Source organism: Pseudonaja textilis, chromosome 3 (genome assembly GCF_049901715.1).
Source record: "Pseudonaja textilis isolate UNSWEBS1 chromosome 3, rPseTex1.2, whole genome shotgun sequence".
Taxonomy (NCBI): Eukaryota; Metazoa; Chordata; class Lepidosauria; order Squamata; family Elapidae; genus Pseudonaja; species Pseudonaja textilis.
This window is the reverse complement of record NC_141992.1, coordinates 66,867,998-66,883,851: the sequence shown is the minus strand read 5'-3', so window position 1 is coordinate 66,883,851 and position 15,854 is coordinate 66,867,998. Positions and strand designations below refer to the sequence as shown.

The window sequence follows — 15,854 nt, the reverse complement described above, 5'->3', positions numbered from 1 at the left end:
ATACCTATGCCCATGTCATTCTTTTTTTTCTTTTATATTGACCCACATGCATTCTAGGTTTCATGAATTTCTGTAGCAATATAGTGGTCCTTTATCTACAGTGCAACTCCACCTCCTCTTTTATGGGGGTCTGGGTTTTTTTGAATAGTTTGTATCCTTCTACCAGTATGCTCCAATCATGGGTTTCATCCCACCAAGTTTCTGTTATTCCAACTATATCATATCTACCTTCATGTATTCATAGTTCAAGTTCACCCTGTTTGTTCCCCAGACTTTGTACATTTGTATATAGGCACTTGAGATCTTTATGTCTGACACTGTGTTTACTGTCTACATAAATTGTGTTGTGCCTGCCTGCCCCTACTTTCTTGCCACCTGTTTGATTAATGCACATGGTATGGCACTCACTATTAAATGCTTGGTTTTGGTTGACAGCAAGGTTGATAATCTTACCTGCATAAACATCTATTTTGCATGCACTGGTATCCTTATTAATTTTAGATTGCTGGAGATAGAAATGTTCTATATCCATTAATTCTCTGTCCCCGCTGTTCAGTTTAAATGTTTATCCAGGAAATCTGTGAATTTAATGCCAAGTAACTCAGCCCCTTTCTTTGATGGATGCAAACCCATCTCTTTTGTTCAGTTTTTCATTGGACCAGCTGCAGACATCATGACTAATAAAACCAAAGCCTTCCCTTTTACACCACTCCTTTAGCCACACATTAAACTCCACTACATACTGGCCTTTCCCTTTTTGTTCCTTGTACGCTGGTAGAACCAGCATAAAATCAATTTATCCTGACTCTTCTTTGGAAAGGAAGCCAAAATTCTGGTATTGTTGATACGTCTAAAGCCATTAAACTAAGAAAATGCTTGGATCTAGGTTCTCTAAATATTGTCGAACCTTAAGTACATCATTTGAACATGCCTGCTAAAGTTGCTGGGAATTATCATTAAATAACATTTGGTCACCTCCAGGTTTCTCACATTTGATCTAAACTAAATAACAGATGTCTATTCTCGGTCATACAGGTCATGGTTGTCCCAAAAGTGCTTTTTCAAGAAGCAGTTGGACTTTCTGATTTTTCTTTGAAGATGTTTTGCCTCTCATCCTTTCAACAGTTCCAAGAGAGCTCCACACCAATTTGCACCATTCGGGTGACCCTGATGACATAGATAAACCTCCAGGTGATCTTAACAACCTGCTTTAAAAAATGCAAATTTATACTCTTCCAGGAGTATAAATCCTTCCATTCCCCACCATCCAATCAGAGCTGAAAAAGCTTCTTGGATGAGAAGCGAAATGTCTTCTAAGAAAAACTAGAAAGTCCAGTTGCCTCTTGAAAAGAAAGTTCTTTTGGCCAAATAACAAATATTTCCAATGGTTGGAGTAGAAGATAGAGACCGATTCATGAAGCAAATATAGAATGCTAAAGTGAAGTTCAAGATCTGTGTTTATCAAAGAATCCTTTTTAAACTTCTTATAAAAGTTTTCATCATGCAGAGAGATCCCAGTATAGCTCTTCAGCTGACTATACAGGATAGACGTAATGTACACAGACTTCATATAAAAAGGACTTAATTTCCAAGCCATCAACGTATCAGCTAGATAAATCAACTCAAATAATTTTCATTTGCTTCCTCAAAAAATAAATTCAGTAACAAAGTGCATTGTTGTTAAACTGCCTTACTTTGAACCCACATTAAATATATTTTACCTTTCAAGCTACTTTGGTAGTATCCAAAACAAGGACATGAGAGATTCTGGAAAGTGCTTATAACTCCCAGATCAGAGTTTCTCGACCTTGGCAACATTAAGGTTCATGGAGTTCAATCTGCTGGCTGGGGAATTCTGAGTAGAGATTCTGGAAAATGCTTATAATTCTCAGACCAGAATTTCTCAATCTTGGCAACATTAAATGGAGTTCAATCTGCTGACTGGTGAATTCTGGAAAATTGAAGTCCATATATCTTAAAGTTGCTAAGTTTGAGAAGCACTATACTAGTCTCATGGCCTGCTTTTAAGGTCATTTGCTAATCTTTACCTTACTGTGCCCTGATTCTCGTGAACTGTGAAGTAATTAGTTATTGCTATTGTTTATCTCTAGGATTCAGTTACAGCTTCCCCTGCTCCTTTGCAGTTGAAAATGAAAAGAAAAAGAGCTTCATTCTAAAATGAATCGTAGTTTTATTTCACTATTTGCCCCATTTGTATCATTTCATGTGTACATTTATTGGATATCTGGTCTATTTTTTCCTGAATCAGCAAACTAAGTCTGAACTGAGACTTCCTTAAATTTAAGAGACTTGTGCTGAAGGAAGGAAATGTGTTTCATGAACTAATGTGTATGCATTGTTTGCATAGATGATAATCCTTTGCTAAATTACAGTTCATTAGAACAATATGGCATTAGCATTTTTGTAAATGTGGCATCAATAGTTTTCATAGTTTGTTTCCTATCCTGCTTCAGTACAAGCTAATGTATTTCACCCACATATAGATTAAGCTTAAAATGCAAATATATTTGCATTTAATTCTAACAGTACTTTCCATTTTCTCCTCCATTCTAGATTGATCAATGGGCAACAAGGAATCACTATAAACAGCTACAGTTCAAGATCATTTTTAAATTTCAACAATGTGACAGAAGAGCATTTTGGCAACTATACATGTGTCGCTGCCAACAAATTAGGCACAACCAATGCCAGCCTGCTTCTTAACCGTAAGTCCAGAAAAAAATATGAGAAATGTTTATGTGGTAGGTTTCTTTTTTCTTCTTATCTTCCCTGAAGGGGAAAAAAAACTGTAGTACTTTGTCTAGTTCAGCTTCTCTTTAGAAATTTTGTGAGTTATACAGATTTTTCTGAGCTTCTTTAATTAGATGTGCCCTAAGTTGAAAGTATATCCTTAGCCTGCTCAATTTCCACCTGAATCTTGAGGTAAGCAGTCTGATGATGTGATTACATTAGACCTTAGGATAAAATCAAATAGCCTGATGAGATCTTTTTCAAGATGTAGTCCAGAAATGGGCCATTAGATGAATATTAGGCATGCATTATTTTGATTTACTAAAAGTTCTTTCAAATACAGTCCATAACATGGCATAATAATAGTACATCCTGTACATCAAGATATTCACAAAGACCTTCAACTTTTGTACCTGCTGTCCCGACACAAGGAAGGCTTTAATGACACCAATGTGGATTGATCAGCAAATAAGTTAACACTTTGCAGCATAGTTTCGTAAGTGGGAGTGAGTGGCTGTGTACACCAAAATAGTGGTGGATCTACCATAATGATGGTCGAAGTTGTTTTTAACAATAAAAACTATGATATTAGTTTTGAAGTGCGAAACTCTGATACTGTAGCTGCTGCCACTTGCCTTGTTATATACGTTATGTGTAACTCTTTAGGAATTCAGTTAGTTGACAATAAGCAACTGACTGTCACATTTTACTGAGTGTTACAATAAATAGAATCTGATGAAAAAATATTGCCTACCACTTTTAAATTAGACTGTGATTTCTTAATTAAAATGTGCATGAATAAAATAAAGCTGGTGATACATTAGGAAGATACAACAAATAATTGAGTGGTTAGAATAGAGTAATTAGAAAAGCTGCCAATACTAACTAAGAATACAGAGCCCCTGTTGGCCAACTATCTTTATTCCCCTGCAGTGTTACTATTGGTATATGAAGACAAAGTGATTTTATCATGATTCTGTCACAAAGCTTGTTGCAGCCCTGAAGCAACTGTTTCTGTTAGTGTAGAAGACAGCACATTTCAGCTTTGGCAAATTTCCTACTATCTCAGAATCCAGCTAATTAACTGCTTCTGTTTGTGTTTCTTTAAAAGAATTTGAATACCTACGAAAGAACAACAGAGATTGCATCTTCTTTCACAAATTCTGTTCTAAGAATGTAAGATTATGCAGTCTCTGTGGTACTTCCAATGTTAAACAACATACACGATAAACCTTGTTAATGGCAGAAGATTGAGTGTTAACTCATATATTTAAAATACCTTTCTGACATTCACCATATAATTATGCCTGGCTTGTAAATTGAATGCTGAGACAAAGTGCTCTGAAATAATAATACAATATAATATAAAAATCAGTGATGAAAAATTGGTGGGAACATATGAGTTGAAAAAGTAGTCAAAAGTGAGCAGATACAACCTGATAAAGTCTTGAGGCATAACACAACAGATCATACTGTGGGTATAAAGAGAAAGTGTGGATAATTGAGGAAACGAAGAATTGTGGGGTGGGTGAATCACAATGTGTCAAGGTCTGAAAATCAAAATTGAAAGTGGTTATCAGCACACTAGTGGTTGTCAGCACACTGGGTGCCATACCAAAAATTTAGAAAATCTGTGCATTGACATTCCACCTGTCAATTATAAAAGGACCCACTCCTTAGAACCGTACATATACTATCCTGATACATTGTGACAACCTAGGTTTTTAGGAAGAATTCAAGGCATAAGAAAGCCAATATTGGCTAAATAACTGGCAGTTGTGGATTTCACATTGTTGTGTGTGAATAATAATAATTCATAGTATGAGTCAACCTTTGATTTAAAAATATCTTCTTTGGATACACCTTTGATGTTACAGGAACTGGGCTTGGCTAGTCTAGTAAAGAGAAGGACCAGGGGAGACATGATAGCAGTCTTCCAATATTTGAGGGGCTGCCAGAGAAAGGAAGGGGTCAAGCCATTTTCTAAAGCACCTGTAGGCCAGACAAGGAATAATGGATGGAAACTGAACAAGGAGAGATTTAACCTGGAAATAAGGAGAAATTTTCTGACAGTGAGAACAATCAACCAATGGAACACCTTGCCCTCAGAAGTTGTGGGAATGCCAGCAGTTGAGATTTTCAAGAAGAGATTGGACTGCCATCTGTGAGAAATGGTGTAGGGTCTCCCACTTGGGTAGGGGGTTGGACTAGATGACCTACAAGGTCCCTTCCAACTCTGATTATCTGTTATCTGTTATCTGACCTTCAAGTATATCAACTATAGAAAGACACTATTGGGACAAAGTAGTTTCTAAGATATATTTACATTTATTAAATATATTTATTAAAACCAACAAAAAGTCTACTGAAAATAGATGTAGTTCTGTTTGTTTATATCATAATATATACACATCTATGTTTGGATATGATATACCAATATGACCTATAAAAAACACAGTTTTTCAGACCAGATCGAGATATAACTCAAGGTCACTATTACTTGTGACAATTATTTGTGACTTTACTTGATTTCTTTGAAACTGGAAATTCCATTAAATAGGAAAAAAAATAGTGCTATTACACAGAGAATTGCATCCCATAGAAGGACAAACATTTGGTTCAGCATCTTTAATCTCTGACCAAACATAAATGTTTTACTGATAACAAAGCATATTATTAGACTGTATGTAAGAAGAGAAAGTCTTTATTAATTTGTTTTTTTTTTGTGAGGTCTGCTCTGTAATTACAAGGTTTTCCATTTTCTGAAAATTGTGTTCAATCAAGAATACATAAAAATAATATGTTAACAAATCAACAGCTTAACAAACAGCGGAGTAACTAGAGATAGTTTTTAGTGTCAGATATTTCTTCTGACAACAAACTAAAAAAGAAATAACAATTTTATTTGCTATTTCAGAGAATTCACAATACTACAGAATAGAATTTACTGCTATGACATACTGAAGCCATTGATCTCAGTATTTTGATAAAGCTTAACAGGTCTTAATGCCTGCAACAGGGGTGTCAAACTCACGTCATCACAGTGGTGTCATGTGACGTATCGGGACGTTTTTCCCTTCGCTAAAAGGGGCTTGGGCATGGCCAGCAGTGATTCATTCAGGGCCAGGGGTTTGACAGCCCTGGCCTAGAGGATAGACATCCAACAACTACAGGAATTAAACTTTACAGCTGTCTGCTTAGAGTAATAATAGAGGTTACCTGGTATTAATTGCTAAAAACCACAGAAACGTTTGTTTTTGCAAAGAAGATGATCTCAGTGATAGAACAGATATGATGAAGTGCTTTTCCCAAATCTTTCTTGTGATTGTGAAGCCTGCTCAGAACAGGGTTGGACAATTTGTGGCAAAGTAAACAAGCATCAGCAGCCAAAATAAATTCCAAATGCTACAGATAGTGCCATGGGTAAAATAAGTCCTAGTGCCATGAGTAAAATAACTAGATGCAATATTCTAATTAATTGTGACTAATTCATCATTTCATCTATTCCAAAAATATCCTTTTTGAAATACATTGTCTGTACTTCAAATACATATTTGCAAGCTCTGTAGGGTTTCAGAGATAACCATTTTAAGCTTCTGGGCGTGTACTGTGAACAGTCCCATCCTGCCATCTAGGGGTTTATTTGAAATATTTCCATTGTTTACTTGCAGCTTTTTCTACAAAGCTTGTTCTTCTCAAGAATATAGAAAATTGGTCTATACTATAAATAAAGACACACATATTGTGTTTCATTAAGCCTACTCTCCCAAGGATGCAAACACTTCTATGTTACCTATCCAAGATAAAAAGTACAGGGTTTTTTTTTTCAATCTTTTAACTGAGACAAAGAATGAAGGAGCTAAGTCTCATTTAAATATGCAAAGTCTGCTTTTGAACTAGCACAGCATCAAAACCAAAACCAAATGAAAAGTGCTTCCTTAAAAATAAAATAGAAAAATAAGGTTAACCTTAACCTCCATTACCATCTTTCCAATTTTAATCATTTGTCAAATGCAAGGAAATTGAATGGTTTCCTTTTCCTTTTGTATGAAAAGCTACCACATCTACATTCAAACTGCTAAAACTGCAAATACAATATCCTTGTATGTCAGGATACTGTATACATAGGGGTCGCCAACCTTTTGGATCTCAGGGACCACCAAACTCATAATTTTAAATCCCAGGGACCACTAACTGGTTCTGTGGGCGTGGCCTAATTTGTGGGTGTGGCTTGGTGGTCATGTGACTTGCTGGTCATGGCTTGTATGTAAATATTATAAATATTTATATAAATACTGAATTTGCTTGAACAACTTTTACCCAAAATCAGGCAAAGCAGGCTGGCAGATTGAGTTGCTCACAGAATCACAGATTCATTCAAAGATCTATCTATCTGCCATCAGCTAACTCAGTCTGTCATACAAAATTTGCTAGCAAGCAAACTAAAATTAACTCACAACCATGTGAGTAAATATTGAATTTTTTATTTAAAAAAGAGCAACTTTTACCCAAAATGAGGCAAAGCAGGCAGGCAGATTGAATTGCTCACAGAATCAGCTATCTATCTGCCATCGGCTACCTGAGTATGTCACATAAAATTTGCTTGCCATGAGTCTGCACTGAATAATAGAAGCTTCAGTCCTAAGAGAGGTTCGACTGTGCTTAAAAGCAGAGCCAAAGATCTAAAGACTAGCTAGAAAACAAGAAATCCAACCATTTCATGCTTCATAGCTAATCTAAATCTCCTGGCACAGCAGAATAGCTGATGGTCGGAAAAAGGAAAAATAGCATTTTAGCAGGCAAGTTTGCTGGGTAAGGAATGAGTGGTGGGGAGGGTTCCCGTGGGCCATGTGGGCGGCGCAGCCTTGTGTTTCTGCACAGCCTGGGTTAATTGCTTTGGGGGGCTGCTCTGGGGGTGAGATTTCTCTGTGGCCCACCAAAATTTTCTCACGGCTCACCCGTTGGCGACTGCTGGTATACATAGTGAAACAAACAAAATCCTTGAAAGGGATATTTGCTAAGGGCTATATGTCTGAATATAGGTTTCTACGTTACCTCTGTATTACAGTCATAATATTGCAATTCAGGATTGTTTGGCCCTTTGTTCAAAAGAAGCTTCTGTTTGAGATGAAAGCTCTCCAACTTATTCAACATAATATTCATTTGTTTTTCAAATTTTCTTCAGGTGCCTCCGCATTCTGAAATGCCTTTAGAAAGCACAGAAGATTAAAAGGTTTCCTGACTCCACAGAACAGTAGTTAAAACTGCAAAATCTAGAAAAATCTCTACCTTACTACCTCTAGATTAAACCATAATTAGAATTCTCTCTAAAAACAATGTTTTTGGTCAATTAATGTTTTTGCATTGATCTGTTGAATCCATTGTGTAATGTCACACATTTCCATGTCTGAGTTGGTCAACTAAGTTGCAATGAGCCTGGTTAGTATTGGAAAGGGAGAATCCCAGGATCTTACTCTTAGCTGGGAAGTTAAAAACTGTTCCCCAGAAAAGGTAGTGGCAACTAATACTGCCCTATTGCAGTATTTTTTTGGTTTAATTTTAATTTTGTTCACAGTTCTATCTGAAAAAATATAATAATTTGGCAGTGGTATGTCGTATATTTCAGATATTTGGCCAACATTGAAGAAGTTGAGAATTACTGCCTTAGCCAAACAAAAACAATTGTGCATGATATTTTAAAGAGAATTCAGTTATATATTCCAAAGTGTTTATCACTACAGAATGCTAAAATGTCATTAAGCAGCTGTCACATACTTATTTTAATATTGGATTATGTGATCTGTTTGTATACCTATCATATGTTTTCAGCTCTTTGGAGATGAAAGGTGCAATAGAAATGTTGAAATATGGTAATAATGCTGGTGAAATGTAAATACCATGTTTCGTTGAACATCTGCTTTAGCAAAAGAGGAAAGAAATACATTTTTTTTATATATCATGAAGAAAATGCATTTCATTTTCCAACTAATGTAAGTTTCAGCAACAAACAGACATTTTTAATCAAATCAAATTTAGTGGAAATATAAATTTTCTGTAATTTATCATGTGAAAGAATGGAAAGATGGAAAGATGAATATTCCATAAATGGAGGCTGGCTAGACAGTGTGCCTCTGTTAGGAAAGAGGCAAGATGCTGAAACTAGCATCTAAAAAATAAAGATTCACATGTTTTAGAAGCTTAAGTCTCTTTTTAGTTGAAGTTTTGTTTGTACCAACAGGATCCTGATAAGTGACTTAGATAGTATGACCCCGGGGTCCTACCCAGCCTGTTGACCACCCCACTGGTCACATATTGAAGCATACCATTAAAGAGTCTATGAAATTCTCCCAACAATGGTGTGGGTGAATCTTGACAAATCTCTCTATTATCAGTAACCTGGTAGACTTACAGCATGGTTAAATATGCATTTTTCCCATTTACTGGCTGTTCTGCAGTTGCTTCTGTTGGTTGAAGTCATTCAGAATCAGTTCAAATAGAATGCACATTTGCTGCTTATATGTCATCCAGATTCCTGCAGTAAAGCTTGAAATATCAAATACCCATATTAGGTAGTTCTTTCTTCCCTCATACCAACACTCATTCAAAGTGGTAACTATCAGCTATATAAATGGAAATTCTAGTTTGCCACAGTTGGTATTATTATGTTGGTCACACAGTCAGCCAGATGTTTTGACTGGATTTGGCATATTTGACCATCTATCAATTCCTTTCCAAGAACCTGGGATAGGCAGATGTTGTCTTGTGGAATTAAAGCTGCTTTTTGCAATTGACTGATAATAGGCTGTTGTTTTTTTGTCAGTGCTGATGGTTTTCAAATGGTGTTTCAGATATTTTGGAATTGTGTTCAAGTCTCCTGTTAGTATTACTATTACCTTTGCTTTCTTTTGTCACAATCATTCTACTTCTATTTTCAGGTTTTTGAATTTTGTGATTTTTCTCCAGTTGTTTCTCTTTTGTCCTGCTGTCTCCAAGCTCTTCTCACTATTCAGACATTTTTGTCTTTCTTATCAGCAATTGTTAAGATTGGGATGTTCGGTGGCACAACATTCTAAAGTCCTAGAGCACTTTAGGTGTTCATTTCTTGTTATTATCTTTATAATGCACAGCTCATTCCTTCTTAGGATTATACATTTTTTGTTGAGCATTTTGTGTGACAATGGGTAGCAAACATATAGTATTTTTTGTAAAACCATTCCTGAATGGTGTTTTCTTAATCTTTGCTGCCATGTTTTACATGAACAGTAATACAAGCCTGAAATTAAAATGTACAAATTCTAAATGTCCTGTAGTTTGAAAAGATCTTTCTATTGCATATGCTTATGACTGTTTTGATTTGCAAACAGAAAAAATCCTATGTATATTTATTCAAAGTGCAAGCTTAGGTTTGATGTAATCTACTTCCAGACAAAGACATGTATATAGGATTGTAGCCTAAATTCTTCTTTTTTTAAAAAAACCCTCGATGTTCTATAGACAGATGGAGCTTAATTATCAAAACAATATTTATACCTAATAGTAATGTATGTGTTTTCTTATTCTTTCATTTTCTTCAGTTACTATTATTAATTTCAGTGCAACATAGTATAGAATTCCAGTGCTATGTTTATGAATGCAATACTTGAAATGCTTTTGTCAAAAAATACATTGATAATGTAGTTCAGTATGTCTACACCTCATTAATCTTTCTGACCATTTGCATAGCCCATGAGTGGTCTATTTAATGTTGCAGGGATTCATTTAGATGGAAAGTGATTCCTTTGGTTGAATGGCTCCCTTGGACTGAAAAAAAAGGAACGACAGATTAAAAACTTAATATATCATATATTATTTATCTGTGTGCAAATGATGATCAATGCAAACATGTAAAAAGTCAGAATGAACTATTGCTACTCTGTAGTCTGTAAATATTCTGGTTCCTTTCATGTGCTTCAGGTGAGAGTGTTAAAGACTTAAAAACTAAATATTTCAGTTGTTCAGCTCTGACTGCTTTTGAAAAGGGGGGCAATGGGAAGCCATGTTTTTCCAGATGAGAATCTTATACTGGATACTTGGTTTGAATGCATAAATAATTCTAGATTTTGCAGCAGTATTTTGATTTTCATTAGGGCTGTGCAATGTTTTTTACTATATGAGGCAACTTCTCTTTAATTTGTCCCACCTGTAATTCAAAATTATTTGTGGAGCTCCATCTCTATTCTATAATTCAGAAATAGGGGGCGGTATTATGCTCAGCCCCAAATGTTTTCTTTGTCTTTTTAAATTACCTTTAAGCCTTTGGGTCAAATAATACGTTAACTATGAAAGGAGAAGGAAGAGAAGCTATTGATTAAGATGTTTTTTTCATATTTACAATTATAAATTATATAGATATGTTTCTTCTTTCTCTCATTTGACCTTGGAAATAGTATTTTCCGCTATACTCATTTCTATTTTGCCCTAATGAAGAGCTATAAGTATGTTAGTCAGGGGTGGGATGCTACCAGTTCTGCTCTGTTTTGTAGAACTGGTAGTTCTGAAGAGCAGCAGACACAGAACCGGTTCTGTTTGGCTCACCTGCCCACCTGGGATCTTACTTGATCTTTATTTCCTGCTTTTTCAACCTCAGCTGCTTTGTGTGGCACAGCTGAGGCTGAAAAAATCAGTAAAAAAGACTTTTTTCAAATGCTGCGCACCTGCGCGCAGCACTTATCAGCTGTCCAGGAGGCATAGCTTTTATTGTATTACACATGCGCACAGCACGCATGTGGCACACATGCATACGAAACGTGAATGTGCGTGCAAAATGTAAGTACCGAACCGGTAGTAACACCGTTTGAATCCCACCCCTGATGTAAGTATATTAAGCAGTGTTATCTGAAATATCAAGGATAGAAAAGGCAGAACACAATCAAACTACAGCATACTAACAATGGCTTTTGAGAATGTCACAGATATAATCTCAAATATTTCAAGAAGCTGGTTTAGTAAAAAGATCATGTAATTTTAGAATCTTTGGAATATTTTGTTTCCCAGTTTAAATTTGTTGCAAATGTTGTGTCTTTCCTTAAAACTCGTTTATTCATTGTAGACCTATCCATGCTAGATAATAGAAAAACAGAGGTGGTTTCCTGATCCATATTTCATTTGGGAATGAATAGGTAAGGGGTATTCTCTTCTGACCATACAATTTAAGTTTAGCTACTTTTAATCAAGAATCTAGCCACAAAGAAGACTAAGTGATTCTCATACAGATCTACATTTTAATCTGTTCCAGATGCATGTAAATAACAAGTTCTTAATTTTATAAAGAAATAATGGCTTCATGGATATTGTTCACATATGATATCTCTGCTGTGTCAAATAGTGTCTTTCTTATTGTTTCATTTCTCTCTCTCCCCTCCCTCCCTCCCCCCCTCCCTCTCTCTCTCTCTCTCTGTCTCTGTCTGTCTGTCTGTTTGTCTGTCTGTCTCTCTCTCTCTCTCTCTCTCTCTCTTTCTCTGTACAAAAATTATGTGAAATATATGTGGTCCTTGTTAATAAGGTTTCACACCTGAATATTTATAAAATTATTTGTTATTTGTAAAGTGTACTGGGGAGGAAATTCACTCTGCCTCATACGTAGAATGGAGATATTCTGAGAATTTTATAAATATCTATTGCAGAGTTTGCTAGCTTGTTTGTTTTTTTTAAACTCCATGATCTCACTGAGTACTGTAAGCCTTTTTGCCATCTCTGTGAAAGAAAGGCTGTCTCCAGGGAAATTTGGTTTAAAAATCACTTCTGTGTCAGCCAATAGCCTACTCTTTCCTAGCTCTGCTCATTTCACAGATGCTAACCATAAATACAGATCATGATGATATTGGACTACTATTTTATTATATACTATCAGATTCAGACTATAGAACACTGTAGATTTTTGTTCATTTTTGTCCTTGATTTGTTTTGTTGTAATTTTCAACAGGAAATTAAATCACAGTTCCAAGTTATAATTGTAATGATATTTTCTATTAGACTTTAGAATACATTGCAGCATAAAAATATATTGTCCCATATTATAGATAACGTACCAAGACCAGGAGATTACACCTTGTAATTACCATCTAGTGAATTCATGAAGTGCATAAGCTTTGAACCAACTTTAAATCCATTCTTCTCACCTCTGAACTACACTGATTCTAACTATTTTTCAGTGAAATTAAATAGTTGCCACTAAAGTCAAAGGCAAATCAGTGTGACCTTATAATGAACAATAAAATCTTGTCCTTATAAGTGTCGAAGACTGGAAATTTCTAGAAATTTAGATTTCTTCCAAATTGATATTATCAAGACAACAACAATAGAAAGTTTTCTTTCCTCTTCCTGTTATTGTTGTTTTTATGAATTATTTCCTGAGTGCATCCAATAAAAATAAAACAATTTAAATCTGGCAAGACGTAATCTATTTTCTGTATTGGTATATGATCACAACTCATTTTCAATGCTAGAGTTTCTGACATCAAGGGAAACAATTCTGATCCCATTTTTTTTATCTGACATCAGAATCTTTCTCTGATCTAGCGCCAGGGTGGTCGTGGCCTGTGTGCGATGCATCCTGTGTGCGATGCATCCTGTGTGCGATGCATCCTGCCCGTAGGCTACCAGTTTGACACACCTGTCCTATGGCATTTCAGGCCTGTTCTGACCTAGGTTTCCCCCAACAGAACAAAGCTGAGTCCTCATCCCAATAAACCCCTTTTATTTGATTTACAATGAATTTCCTCTCCAACAAAGACCCAGCCAACAGTGTTTCATGATAGTTGCCAATTACAAAACTTTGTCAGGCTTGGTGAGTGGCCAGACCAATATCTTTCAGATGCCGCAATCCTTGGCAAGCATGCCAGAGTGAATTTAATTGTCTCCTGCAAAGCCCCACTCCCCTTTCACTCCTCTTTTATACTCTAGGGGAGGAGCCATTCACTGTCCACCTGTGGCTTTACTCCCAAATCAGCCCTTGTTCCTCAGCTATTCCCTCCATCTGGCAACTCTGCGCATGCACACACTGGAAACAGGCTCTCGCTGTTCTTCTGTTTAACTGGCTCTGAAGGCAGCTGATAACTGTCAGATGGCCCTGGCCCCATCTCTGCTTCCGACGCAGAGCACTCATCACAGCCTTCCCCAGACTCCAGGACTGGCCCTTGCTCCTCCCCAACCTCCTCACTGTCCGAATCTACTGCCAGCTCCTCTGGCCACTGTCAGGCCACAACAAGGCCATAGAGTCACAGTCATAAAAAAAGACACTAATCTTTAAGGTTAACCAAGAACTATAATTATTATTACCAGTATTGGATGATTAAGTGACAAATGTTTTGATTAAAGCTGAATTTGAAAGGTGAGATGCTGAAACATTGCTACAACTTTAAAAGCACAATTATAATCATGTGGAAAATACCCGAACAAAGCTGAATAACACACACACACACACACACACACACACACACACACACATTTCCTCATGAAAGATACATTACTTTTAGTAATTTATTTGGAAAGGGGTAAACAAGGAGCAAATTTTCTAGTTCAAATTTTCTGGACTGTATTTCACAGTTACATCTAGAAAGGTGACTTAGCTACCAGTAGCAAGAAAGGTGAGCTATAAAAGAAGTAACAACAAAAACAAACTAATTAGGAAAGAATCATTCTGGAGGAGTTTTCTAGATTAATTATACACATGATTTTAGCCAACAGGAAATCAAAATAAAATGATGAAGTTTAAGGTCAGTACATTCTATTCAGGACAAAACAGGAACTTTGTCAGCAGTTTTCAAGAACTGCTGAAGGGAGGTATTTTCAATGCTGATAAAAATGACCATCTTTCAGCTTATCTGTAAATCCTGCACTACCCCATTATATTTTAAAGTCTAAAATAGTTTTATTTTAACATAATTTAAACTGCAGCATTTTGATTGTTATCTTGCCTGAACAATCAAAACTGTTGATGCAAATACCTCTACTTTGTTCTTCCTGAGTCATTCTGCATTATTTTTCACAATTCTGCTTTAGGACTTTTTAAATCAGACTATATTGGTGGTAAAAAAAAAACAACCTTCCAAATAGTAATTTACAGTGTCAGTACACGGTTAAAAAAAAATACTTCAAACAAATTCAATCGAGCTTTTTGTGTTGAAGTGGGTAACATAATTGTAGCCTTTGGGCATGTAAAATAATTCGGCCTTTTTACTCCTAATTGTTCTATAGTAGTAGAAAGGCTAGTAAGAATGAATTTAGATTTATTGATAGGTCATAGTTACGTTTTCCTATCCCTTTTTCATGTCTAAATTTTGGGGATGGGGTTTTTCTCCTGTTCATTACAGGAATCTATATCTTGCTCCGTAGCATTGTGGTGTAGTACAATGTAGTAATTCTAAAGGATGTTATATAGTAAAAAAAAAATGTTTCCATACTGCCGGAAGCATATTGAACATATTTGCTTTGAAAGAAAGAAAGAAAGAAAGAAAGAAAGAAAGAAAGAAAGAAAGAAAGAAAGAAAGAAAGAAAGAAAGAAAGAAAGACCCCAACCAATTTGTGTTTTTTTTTCTCAAAAAATAACTATAAACCACAGTTGACCCTGAACAAGCTATTTAAATTCAGAATTTTTAAACTACACATATTTAGAGGTCACATTCATTTTTTTTTTAAAAAAAAAACCCTGTTCTCAGGACCCTTGTTTTTTTTAAAAAAAAAAACTTTTCCATAGGCATGTTTGAAATGTAATTGACCTGTTAAGATATCCAAAAAAATTGTAAGTGCAAATACTTTTAAAAATTATTACCCTGGATTCTGTCATAACTAAAAATTTTATTTCCTGAACTTTACTGTGAGCATTCTTAAAGTTGAGAACTGTGCTTTTGATGTTGAGCTAAAAATGCTTTGAGATAAAGAAGAAAAGCACTAGCATTATATCAGTGACCCAGCTAAACCTAAATCTGGCTGACAGATTCCCAACAGCTGCTAGCAAACACTAAGTGCATAGCACAGCAGAACTGAAAAAAGTTAAAAATGAAACTGCCACATTTCCTCTGTTTGTTTGTTTTTTATTTCTGTCAGCAGTGTGCTTCGAGCCACAG

The 15,854-nt window shown here is 35.7% G+C and overlaps 1 protein-coding gene across 2 annotated transcripts in view; it reads left to right on the top strand.

The window, feature by feature from the left end:
• Nucleotides 1-15,854, top strand: part of NEGR1 (neuronal growth regulator 1) — a 529,658-nt gene that overhangs the window by 432,419 nt on the left and 81,385 nt on the right. For both annotated transcript variants that reach the window (XM_026700172.2, XM_026700173.2), the window contains exon 6: nt 2,575-2,726. In XM_026700172.2, coding sequence (XP_026555957.1) covers nt 2,575-2,726 — 152 coding nt within the window. The remainder of the gene's footprint in view (nt 1-2,574; nt 2,727-15,854) is intronic.